General features: G+C 42.4%; 1 protein-coding gene across 1 annotated transcript; it reads right to left on the reverse strand.

Moving 5' to 3' along the window:
• On the reverse strand, nucleotides 9,819-11,678 carry LOC108635605 (endogenous retrovirus group K member 6 Gag polyprotein-like). Its single transcript, XM_018046415.1, has one exon. The coding sequence runs from the start codon at nucleotides 11,676-11,678 to the stop codon at nucleotides 9,819-9,821; it is 1,860 nt and encodes a 619-aa protein (XP_017901904.1).

Genomic DNA, 11,994 nt, shown 5'->3' on the forward strand with positions numbered 1-11,994 from the left:
GGAGTGGGTTGCCATTATCTTCTCTGGAAACCTTCTATAGGGCTGTTTAAAATTAGCTGAAGGGAGACTGAAGGCAAACCGTTCCAATCTTGATCAGCCAGAGGAATGGTAAAGAAACAATCCTGTAGATCTATAACTATCCCATTATACTGAAAAGGCACAGCCACTGGGGAAGGGAGGCCTGGCTGGAGGGCCCCCATGTCTTCCATAGTTGCGTTTATAGCCCTCAAATCATGTAACGATCTCCATTTTCCTGATTTTTTCTTAACAACAAAAATAGGAGTATTCCAGGGGCTATTAGAAGGCTCTATATGGCTGGCTGTCAGTTGTTCCATAGCTAAATCCTCAGCTGCCTGTAGCTTTTCGGCTATTAAAGGCCATTGTTCCACCCATACCAGATCATCAGAGTTCCAGGTAATAGGGTTGGCAGCAAGAGCAACAGCCTCTAGGATAAATTTGAATATCCCAGACCTTCTGTATTTTTGTTAGGAACCACCTGTAATGGTGAAACAATTCCCTGCTGATCTTTACCAAGCCCCTTATCAGGATTATATCTCATTTGCAGCATTTGATTAGGCTATATAAAAGCATTCTCATCTGAGATAATATATCTCTCCCCCATAAAGAAAAAGGTAGTGAAGGAACCACATATGGATAAAAGGTGTCTTGTGCCCCCTTCTCATCTGACCATGTCAAAATTTGTGAGCTCTTAGCAACCAAGGGCACTGACCCTATTCCTATCAAGCCGGCACTGGTCAAGTGTGTCGGCCAGGATGAGGGCCAATGTTTTCCAGCAATGTAAGAGACATCTGCTCCAGTATCTAACAGCCCTGACATTTTATTTCCTTGAATTAAAAGATCTTTCAAAGGCCAAGAAGCTGTAATTTCCTGCACCCCAAAAGCTAGATCACTGGATCCAAATCCTCTGGGGCCCCTAACTTGAGAAGTCAAGGTTTCTCCTGTCTGATAATAAGGTAAAAGCAAAAGCTGTGCTATTCTTTGACCTTTCTTAATTTGCACAGTTTTAGTAGGTGGTGAGATCAAAACTTTAATTTTCCCAGTAAATCAGAGTCTACTACACCAGGCACCACTGAAATTCCTTGAAGGGAAAGTGAGCTACGCCCTAGCACAAGTCCTACAATGCCCTCAGGTAGGGGGCCAGCCACTCCCATTGGAATTGGAGTAACCGGCATGTCAGGGGTTAATATTGTTGCAGTGGTGGAACTGAGGTCCAGTCCTGTGGTACCTGGGGTTGCTCTGAGTAGTTCTGAGACGGGACAAAGGGAATAAAAGGATTCAACGCAGCTGCTCCTATTGTTCGGAGAAGGCAATGGCAACCCACTCCAGTACTCTTGCCTGGAAAACCCCTGGACAGAGGAACCTGGAAGGCTGCAGTCCATGGGGTCTCGAAGTCAGACACGACTGAGCGACTTCACTTTCACTTTTCACTTTCATGCATTGGAGAAGGAAATGGCAACCCACTCCAGTGTTCTCGCCTGGAGAGTCCCAGGGATGGGGGAGCCTGGTGGGCTGCCGTCTATTGGGTCGCACAGAGTCAGACATGACTGAAGTGACTTAGCAGCACCAGCAGCAGCAGCCCCTATTGTTGTCCAGGGCTGGGGCTGCCTCTGCTGCCCGTTTCCCTGAAACTGGGATAAATTACCTTCCTGTACTTCGGGGGTGAGCGTAGTCCCATCCTTATGAAATTTAGATCTGCAGTCTTTTGCCCAAAGATACCCTTTCTGGCATCAGGGACAAAGTGCTTTGGGGGGTTGGTATTAGTCTGTATTGGCACAGCCTGTTGTCCCTGCTTGGCAGGACATTGCTGGCAAAAACGCCCCATTTGGCCACAAGAGAAACATTTTTTATTTGTAGAATCCTTTCCATTAGGATTAATCTTTTTTTTTTTAGCCTGGGTGAGGCCCCCCTGAGGGGGTTTTTCCAAGGAGCAGGCTCTGTATATTGTGCACGCGTCTGCTTTAAAAGCTCCTTTGTTTATAAAAAACTATCTTTCTCAGTCTTAGGCAATGCTCTGGGAGGCTTTGGAGGCAAAGTAGGGAACTCCTGGGCCCTGGGAGGCACAAGTGGAGGTGGTGGTGATTGCCTTAAATCAGAAAGTGGTGGATAAATTTTTAAAGGTTTGCGTAGAGGGGGAGGGGGCTCGCCAGGGCACCCAGCTGCAGAGTCCTGTAAGCCCTCTGCTTCCTCGGCAGGTTGAGCACAGTCTCCCTCCTTTTTTTCATCAATGGCAGAAAACATAATCTGCACAAAAGGTAGAGACACACCATCCACCGCCATAGCCTCTCCCATAGGCTATCTAACAGCCTCATGATGGGGGTCCAGGACATTTCTAATCATATTCCACAGAGCAAAAGCATCTACAGGAAACTCTTCTGGCCCATGCAATGTATAAAACAAACGTAGAAATTTAGACAGTCTTCCTGTCCTTACTTTAATGACTCTATGGGCTAACATATGAAGTAATATTTCAATAAACATTTGTCTATTCTTAGATGCAGAGAAACCCATTTTTCAGGAGAATTTTCTTATTCATTCTGTACCCTCCTCACCCTGCCTAAACTGCAGAGGGGTGCCGGCCACCCACAGGTACAATCCTAACCATCCCGCGTTACAATCTCAGATTACTTACTCTTCAGTGTCCCTGTTCAGGCGCCACTTGCCGGAGTCCAGCTCCAGCAGCCAGGGAATCAACCTGAAGAGATGGACGGTGTCAGCGATGAGGCAGCCTCTCAGTTTTCTTGGCCTGCCTATTTATTTCAAATTTAAGATTTTCTTTTATACTTTTACAAAACCATTAGGTCAGAGGTTTGACATTTTCAGTTCCCCCTCACCCAGATGTATTATCTCCATAAATCACTGCTGCTCTTCAGAGTTCCTGCTTCAGTGATTCTCTTGGAATCAGCCTTACCATCTATTATCTACTTCCTCTGATGTGGCCTATAGTTAACTTGTGATTCCATTGTAACCCATGCTACATTCCCCAGTTTACTACTTATCTTCCTAAATCCTGTTTGCCCCTAACATCCTGAGCTCACTATCTCTTAAAAAAGCTTCTACCTATAGTGTCTCTAAAAATTCCTAACTTCTATAAGCTCTAGTAAAATATGCTAACTTTACAACATTCCTTAAATCTTTAACTTCTAACTATTTTAATTATTTCTAAGCCCTAAATTCAGTAAACTCCTTTGCCATAAACATTTTCCTCACACATAGGCTTCAGATAGCAGTCCCTCCCATGGCCTCAAGCTGTGGCCTATTGCTCATCCTGGAACACTCTTTTGTAAAAGTCCTTGAACAAATGTCAATGATTAACTTTATGAATTATTTTCTGAGCACAGCTGCAGAAGGCTTCGTGCCTTTTAATGCTCCTCTCAAACAATAGTTTAGTTCAGTTCAGTTGCTCAGTTGTGTCTGACCCTTTGCGACCCCATGAATCGCAGCATGCCAGGCCTCCCTGTCCATCACCAACACCCAGAGTTCACTCAGACTCACGTCCATCGAGTCGGTGATGCCATCCAGCCATCTCATCCTTGGTCGCCCCTTCTCCTCTTGCCCCCAATCCCTCCCAGCATCAGAGTCCTTTCCAGTGAGTCAACTCTTCACATGAGGTGGCCAAAGTACCGGAGTTTCAGCTTTAGCATCATTCCTTCCAAAGAACACCAAGGGCTGATCTCCTTCAGAATGGACTGGTTGGATCTCTTTGCAGTGCAAGGGACTCTGAAGAGTCTTCTCCAACACCACAGTTCAAAAGCATCAATTCTTTGGTCCTCAGCTTTCTTCACATTCCAAATCTCACATCCATGCATGACTACTGGAAAAACAATAGCCTTGACTAGATGGACCTTTTTGGCAAAGTAATATCTCTGCTTTTCAATATGCTATCTAGGTTGGTCATAACTTTTCTTCCAAGGAGTAAGCATCTTTTAATTTCATGGCTGCAGTCACCATCTGCAGTGATTTTGGAGCCCCCAAAATAAAGTCTGACACTGTTTCCACTGTTTCTCCATCTATTTCCCATGAAGTGATGGGACCAGATGCCATGATCTTCGTTTTCTGAATGTTGAGCTTTAAGCCAACTTTTTCATTCTCCTCTTTCACTTTCATCAAGAGGCTTTTTAGTTCCTCTTCACTTTCTGCGAGAAGGGTGGTGTCATCTGCATATCTGAGGTTATTAATATTTCTCCCAGAAGTCTTGATTCCAGCTTGTGTTTCTTCCAGCCCAGCATTTCTCATGATATACTCTGCATATAAGTTAAATAAGCATGGTGACAACATACAGCCTTGATGTACTCCTTTTCCTATTTGGAACCAGTCTGTTGTTCCATGTCCAGTTCTAACTGTTGCTTCCTGACCTGCATACAGGTTTCTCAAGAGGCAGGTCAGGTGGTCTGGTATTCCCATTTCTTTCAGAATTTTCCACAGTTTATTGGGGTCCACACAGTCAAAGGCTTTGGCATACTCAATAAAGCAGGAATAGATGTTTTTCTGGAACTCTCTTGCTTTTTCCATGATCCAGCAGATGTTGGCAATTTGATCTCTGGTTCCTCTGCCTTTTCTAAAACCAGCTTGAACATCTGGAATTTCATGGTTCATGTATTGCTGAAGCCTGGCTTGGAGAATTTGGAGCATTACTTAGCTAGTGTGTGAGATGAGTGCAATTATGTGGTAGTTTGAGCTTTCTTTGGCATTGCCTTTCTTTGGGATTGGAATGAAAACTGACCTTTTCCAGTCCTGTGGCCACTGCTGAGTTTTCCAAATTCGCTGGCATATTGAGTGTAGCACTTTCACAGCATCATCTTTTAGGATTTGAAGTAGCTCAACTGGAATTCTGCCGCGGCCAGCACAAGCAAGAGTCACACCTGCATAGGGAGAGAACGGAGCGTCCCCGCTAAGAAAAATAAGAGAGAGACGAAAGATGGGGTTGAGAGGATCAGACCAAAATGGCTGATGCCTTCCTTTATTGTGCTGCAGTATATATAGGATAAAGTACGTGACTTCTGACATTCACAAGATTGTTCTTAATCTCCAAATACAATCACAAGACCCTTACCGTTGTGTACATCACAAATAGATAATCTATCTTCTATCAATAAGCTAATCTATCTTCTATGAAATGTTGCAAGAACCAAACGTCCTGGAGCCTTAAGGGTAATAAATTCTTCAGGGGGGCGGGACAGGGAGCTTAGGAACATGTCCTAGGGCTCTGCATAACGCCGAGCAGCTCCCAAGACTTAACCCTTCACGGGCAGTCCCCCGCAGCTCCCCTCTCTTTATTATTTTTTAAAAGCTCCATAAGATGTCGGTGTTGCAACATGTTTTTATGTATCAGAACTCTCATATGTAAAAATTCTTTAACAATGCTACGAATAAGGCAAGGAGCTAAACAAATCAATATAAGCACAACAGTCAGAACCACGCCCACAGCAATTATGCTACGCCACAGTGAATGAAGGCTAGGGAAGTTAGAAAATAAATTTTGTAAAAAATTATCAACAGTATCAGCTATGTTCAAAGTAGCTTTTGGAGAATTTTCAATATTAAGAATTTCATTATGCAATTGCAATAGATCTAGAGACACATTAGTATTAAACCATATTCCTTGTAGATGTTTTTTCACCTTATCCCACGGAAAATCAGATGCATTATAAGTCTTTTTTGTAACACAAATCCACTTATAATTAGCATGACATTGGATTTTCATGCGGAAACTAATGCTCTGAACTTGTTCTCCTAGAACTCTAACCACATCATATAAAGCTGATAGTCTATCTTCTATTTTTCTATCTATATCTTCTTGTGTTCCCATTACTTTAGTAACATTATATGACAAGGAATCTACAGTATGAGCAGCTTGAATGGATTGTGCTAAAGATACAGAAGCGGTGACAGCATTTGCTATAAGGGTGATTAAAGATACTATACCCAGAACAATCAGGCTCACACTTCTTTCAGTGCGGCTAAGAGCCGTGTTAATGCGTTGTAGCAATTCTAAAGCAGTCTCGTCATACCAAGCTTCAGTTATTTCAACAGGTAACATTACAAAAGCAGGTTGTTTTACTATTATAACTTGTTCTCCTTTGGCAACACCTCTTATGCAATTGGTAAGTATGCAATTAGAACAATTTAAATGATAAATATTCAATGACAGTGTTATTTCCATATGGCCTTGTATCAGCATAAATGGGTAAGGGACACAAGCTCTTGGATATAAAAACCCTGTAACTCCTACATTACCATATTTACTCCCACTAATATTGGATTGTAAATATAGACTATTGCCATGACCAAAAGCAGCCAAAAGTTTCCACAGTTCTGTTTGATATACTTGAGCAGTGTTTACAGAGAAAATGGGTGGATGCTGTCCTCGATATTCAGGGAAATCAGGTTTTCCTCCAGGTGCCCAATCCCATAAAAGGGTGGCATCGGCGTTGTTGATGTTGTACACTGACACAACCCGGGCTCGACATAAAGTCCAAGGAGTGTCTATTCCTATGCCGATGCTTAGATGTTTGTCGCAAAACGGAATGTCGAGAGGTCCGGTTCCATCACGGTACGATCTTTTTCCGGTTTTTTCATCAATGCCAGAAATAGTCACTCGAGGATAAGATATATCAGCTGACACCACAGATTGGTGAGTGGATCTTTCCATCGTACGAGTGGTTTTTTGCATGAGGACTGTTCTCCCCAAAATCGTTGGGCTGCTGAATTGCCTTCTGCGTCTAGAGTTAAAAAATTTAAAACATAAAGAGCATGATTCAAGGCATTATGCGGTGAGGGGCTATACAAGTCATTCCCCTTTTTTTGTTTTAATAGTTGATGTTTGAGACGCTGATGGGCTCGTTCCACAATACCTTGTCCCTGTGGGTTATATGGAATGCCTGTTTTATGAAAGACAAAAACGTTGAAAAGAACGGCTAGTATAACCAGGTCCATTATCTGTTTTAAGGGTTTGTGGGATTCCTGAAATAGAAAAGCAAAAGAGCAAATGTTGAATACAATGACGGGTTGATTCTCCAGTATGAAGGGAGGCCATGAGAAAATGAGAAAAGGTGTCAATAGAGACATGAACATATTTAAGATGCCCAAATTGAGGAATGTGAGTGACATCTGTTTGCCAGAGATGATTAGGGCGTAAACCTCGAGGGTTAATACCATATTGAGGGAGAACAAAGAATTGAGGACAGGTAGAGCAAGATTTTACGATTTGTCGTGCAGCTTCACGGGAAATCTTAAATTGTAACCGTAAAGAATGACTATTTTGATGATGTAAGTTATGAGATTTTTTGGCTGCATCGATAGCTGATTGAAAAAACACCTGTTTAGTAAGAACGTCCGCAGTGTGATTTCCTTGTACCAGGGCACCAGGAAGGGTGGAATGCGCACGAATATGCCCAAAGAAACACGGGTATTGACGACGGTGGAGGGCCTGTTGAATTAATTTAAATAAGTTAAGAACTTCAGGAGAGGTTGTGCCGATAATTGGAACAGTTTCAATCATCTGTAGGGCACCGACCACATAGGAGCTGTCTGTAAATAAATTGAAGGAAGTGGATACAGTTAGCAATGCTTGATGGACTGCAAATAATTCCACAACCTGGGCAGAAGAGAAACTGGTATGTGCATAATAAGTTTGATGGTTAATAATTAAAGCTGCAGTACCATTAGAAGATCCATCTGTAAATATAAGTGTCGCTTCAGGAATGGGTTGTCGGCGAACTATTTTTGGAAAAATAAAGGCATGAAAGCTAGCAAATTGTAACAATTTATCAGAAGGATAATGATGAGTAATCCGTCCTGGGTAGTTTGCAAAAGCTATAGACCAATTATCTGAAAATTGAAAAAGCCAATCTTGTTGTTCTAAAGCATAAGGAATACAAATGAAAGGGGGTTCTATACCAAAATATTGGATGGCCTCATGACGTCCTTTTGCTACAATTTTTGCAACAAGCTCATAGTAAGGGAGCAGATGTTTAGTTGGAGTAGCAGATAGATATATCCATCGCAAAGGTTTATCTTGATAAAGAACTCCTGTAGGTGCTCGAGGGGTAGGAAGTATATACAAACCCCATGGCCGTTGGTAATCACAATAAGTAATCTGTTGTTGTCTAATAGCTTCTTCTATTGATTGTAAGGCTGATCGTCCTTCTGAAGAAAGTGTTCGGGGTGACGCAGGGTCAGAGTCACCTTTAAGGATATCAAATAAAGGCTGCAAGGTATAAGTGGGTAGTTTTAAATAAGGGCGTATCCAATTAATGTCTCCTAGAAGTTTTTGGAAATCATTTAGAGTTTTTAAATGGTCAGTCTGTAATTTTACTAATTGGGTATTATAAACGCGAGGATATAAGGAGAAACCCAAATAATTATAGGGAAAATGAGTTTGAATTTTTTCATCAGCTATGACAAGACCATTAAGACTCAAGTGTTTCTTTAGAATAGAAAAAGCTTGATACAATAGATGTTCGTCAGCATGAGCTAGTAATATATCGTCCATATAATGAACTAAATATAACTGAGGAAAGCGTTGACGAACGGGAGCTAATGCTGTAGCAACAAATTTTTGACATAACGTAGGGCTATTAGTCATTCCTTGTGGGAGGACTCTCCATTGATAGCGTTGCATAGGCTCTTTGAAATTAACAGAGGGTAAACTAAAGGCAAATCTTTTACAATCTTGAGGTGCAAGAGGAATAGTGTAAAAACAATCTTTTAGATCTATAATAATGATATAGGATTTATCAGGTATAGCGGAAGGAGTGGGCAACCCAGGTTGTAGGGCTCCCATATGCATCATTGTTTCATTTACCTTACGAAGGTCTTGTAGCAATCTCCATTTTCCCGACTTCTTTTTAATAACAAAAATTGGGGAATTCCACGCAGAGGTAGAGGGTTCAATATGCCCAAGTCTCAGCTGTTCCTGCACCAGCTGTTGTGCGGCAGAAAGTTTCTCTTGTGTTAGGGGCCACTGATCGACCCATACCGGTTCCTCAGATTTCCAATCAATAGGATCGGCATGTGTCACAGGAGAATCAGAGGTCCCTAGGGAAAACACCCCAAGCCCTTTCGACTTTGATTAGATTTTAAATCAAGGGGTAAAATGATGCCTTGATGTTGTTTACCCAAACCTTGGTTTGGGAGTAAGCCCTGATCCAACATTAATTCTGTTACGGTGGGTGAAGGACTATATAAATAAACACCCATTTTGCTTAATATATCACACCCCCATAGATTAACTGGAAGATGGGGCAGAATATAAGGCTTAAATTGGCCTGTATGGCCATCTTTATCCCTCCAAGTAAGAAGGGACGAACTTTGTTCTGGATTGGTAGTTTGGCCAATACCCTGAAGAGTGGAAATAGCTATTTGTTTAGGCCATGTAGTAGGCCAGTATTTTTCAGAAATAACGCTAATATCGGCCCCTGTATCAAGCACTCCGCGGAAAAGCTTACCATCAATGCGTAGCTCAAGTTCTGGTCGTGCCTCGGTAACATTTTGCACCCAATAGGCGTCAGAGGACCCAAAGCCTCTTTCTTGACGATCTCGGTTAATTGTTTTTCCTTGTATAACTAATGGAACTAAAAGAAGTTGAGCTATACGTTGTCCTGCATTAATCACAATAATTCTGTTAGGAGTGGAGGCTAATATTTTTATCTCTCCTGTATAATCAGAGTCAATCACACCAGGATGAATAAGTATTCCTTTTAAAGACGCACTGCTGCGCCCTAAAAGCAATCCAGCAGTTCCTGGAGGTAAAGGCCCAAACACTCCTGTGGCAAGGGTTTGAACCCCCATCTCGGGTGTTAATACTGTGTAGGAGGTGGCACAGAGGTCCAATCCTGCGCTGCCTCTTGTGGCTCGACAGAGGTCTGCAATGGTTCTTTTGGAACCTGCAGTGTTGCCCCATAACATTGTTTCGGGGCCAGGGGCTGGCCCCTCACCCAGTTTCCCGAAACCGGGGGTAAAGGATTACCTTGAACATCCGTTTTGGAACGACAATCCCGTGCCCAATGCTTTCCTTTTTTACATCGTGGGCATAAATTAGGAGTATTAGCAGGGATTTGTCGTTTTTGAGGGCACACTGCAGCCCGATGGCCAGGCTGACCACAAACAAAGCAACCCGAATTACCTGACTTTTGATATCTTTTCTTGTTCTTGGCTTGTTGCTGAAAAAGTACCTCTTTAATGCTTTTTCCTTGTAATGCCGCTGCCATAGCAATACCTTGCATGTAGGAGGGTCCAATATCAGCACAAATGCGAATAAAATCAGACAGATCTCCCTTTTTTCTATAAGGTCGTAAAGCAGCTTGACAGGCAGAATTAGCGTTTTCAAAAGCCAATTGTTTTGCAAATACCATCCCAGCCTTTTCATCTGACATTATCTTACCTATAGTATCTAAGAGCCGTGCCACGAAGTCCTGATAAGGCTCATCAGGTCCCTGTCGGACTTTTGAGAGATCTTCTGTCTTAATACTGGAGTTAGGAAGTTTTTTCCATGCCTGTCGAGCCGCATTTGATATTTGTGCATATGCACCAGGTAAAAAGTTAAGTTGAGTATTAGTAGCCTGGAAAGCACCTTCACCAGCCAACATTTCGTAGGAAGTCTGTATACCTTGTTGCTGATTGACATCGGCTATACGAGCACACTGTTCAGCATATTCAGATTTCCATAGTAAATAATCTCCCCCCGAAAGACAGGCCCTAGCTATTTGTTTCCAATCATTTGGGGGTAGATTTTGACTACCCAAATTTTCTATCATAGCAACAGTGAATGGAGCGGTAGGACCGTATTGTGAGCAAGCAATCTTTAACTCTTTTAATTGTTTGAAAGGCAGAGCTTCATAAAAACGCTGGTTGTTATTTTCAAAGACAGGAAAGGCAAAAGAAAAGTCGAAGACGACCTCACCAAGTCGTTGTGCTTGTTTCAATGCCTTTTGCAGCGGAGACACAATCTCAGATGGAGGAGGAGGAGGAGGAGGCCCCGGAGGGGGATCGAGACCTGCTATAATGGAAGGAGCATAGGCAGGGGGCAGAGGCGGAGCAGAAGGAGATTTAGAGTTGCTAATGGGAAGCTTAATTCCGGAACTCTGTAAAGCAACAGTGAGGTTTTTTAAACATTCAATCAAATCATCTTTAGATGTTGATGCCCCCTTTTCTTGTGCTAAAAAACCCCAATCTTCTTGATGGTATTTAGCAGCTTCTTCGTCTAATTCCGCCTCATCTGTGGATGAAAGTGAATCATCATTATCTGAAGGACGCGATAATTTAGAAAACGGAGGGTCGCCTTCAACTCCCTTGGGAACAGCATACCTGGGTTCCGGATCAGGAACATGTAGAGGATTTTCTTCCTGTTTTAATAAATTTCCTAAACGTTTTAATTCATCATTATCAAAGTCCAGACAATCACGAATTAGTGTCCAAAAGGATAAAGTTTCAACAGGCACCTTTTCAGGGCCATGTAGAGTATAATGAGCCCGAATTTGTTCCCCTACCTTTTTCCATGTTTCTAAATTTACTGTACCTTCTCTGGGGAACCAAGGGCAAACTTCCTCAATAAATGAAAGAAAATTGATTAATTTAGGTTTGGAAACAGTAATTCCCCGATGTTTTAACATCACAGATAACATATGTACAAACAATTGACGACTATGCGTCTGTCCCATATTTATACTCTCAACTATAAACCTTACTACTCCTCCTCAATTTAAATTCACTTGTATACGTATATACTCACTCTTTTTAGCTAATAAGAGTAGTGGTGAGGAAAACTGTCAAAATCGAGCCCCACGTTGGGCGCCACCTGCCGCGGCCAGCACAAGCAAGAGTCACACCTGCATAGGGAGAGAACGGAGCGTCCCCGCTAAGAAAAATAAGAGAGAGACGAAAGATGGGGTTGAGAGGATCAGACCAAAATGGCTGATGCCTTCCTTTATTGTGCTGCAGTATATATAGGATAAAGTACGTGACTTCTGACATTCA

This window comes from Capra hircus, chromosome 3, assembly GCF_001704415.2.
Source record: "Capra hircus breed San Clemente chromosome 3, ASM170441v1, whole genome shotgun sequence".
In the NCBI taxonomy this organism is placed as follows: Eukaryota; Metazoa; Chordata; class Mammalia; order Artiodactyla; family Bovidae; genus Capra; species Capra hircus.

Coding starts and splice junctions, on each gene's coding strand:
- LOC108635605 (XM_018046415.1), bottom strand. CDS start 11,678: ATGGGACAGACGCATAGTCGTCAATTGTTTGTACATATGTTATCTGTG.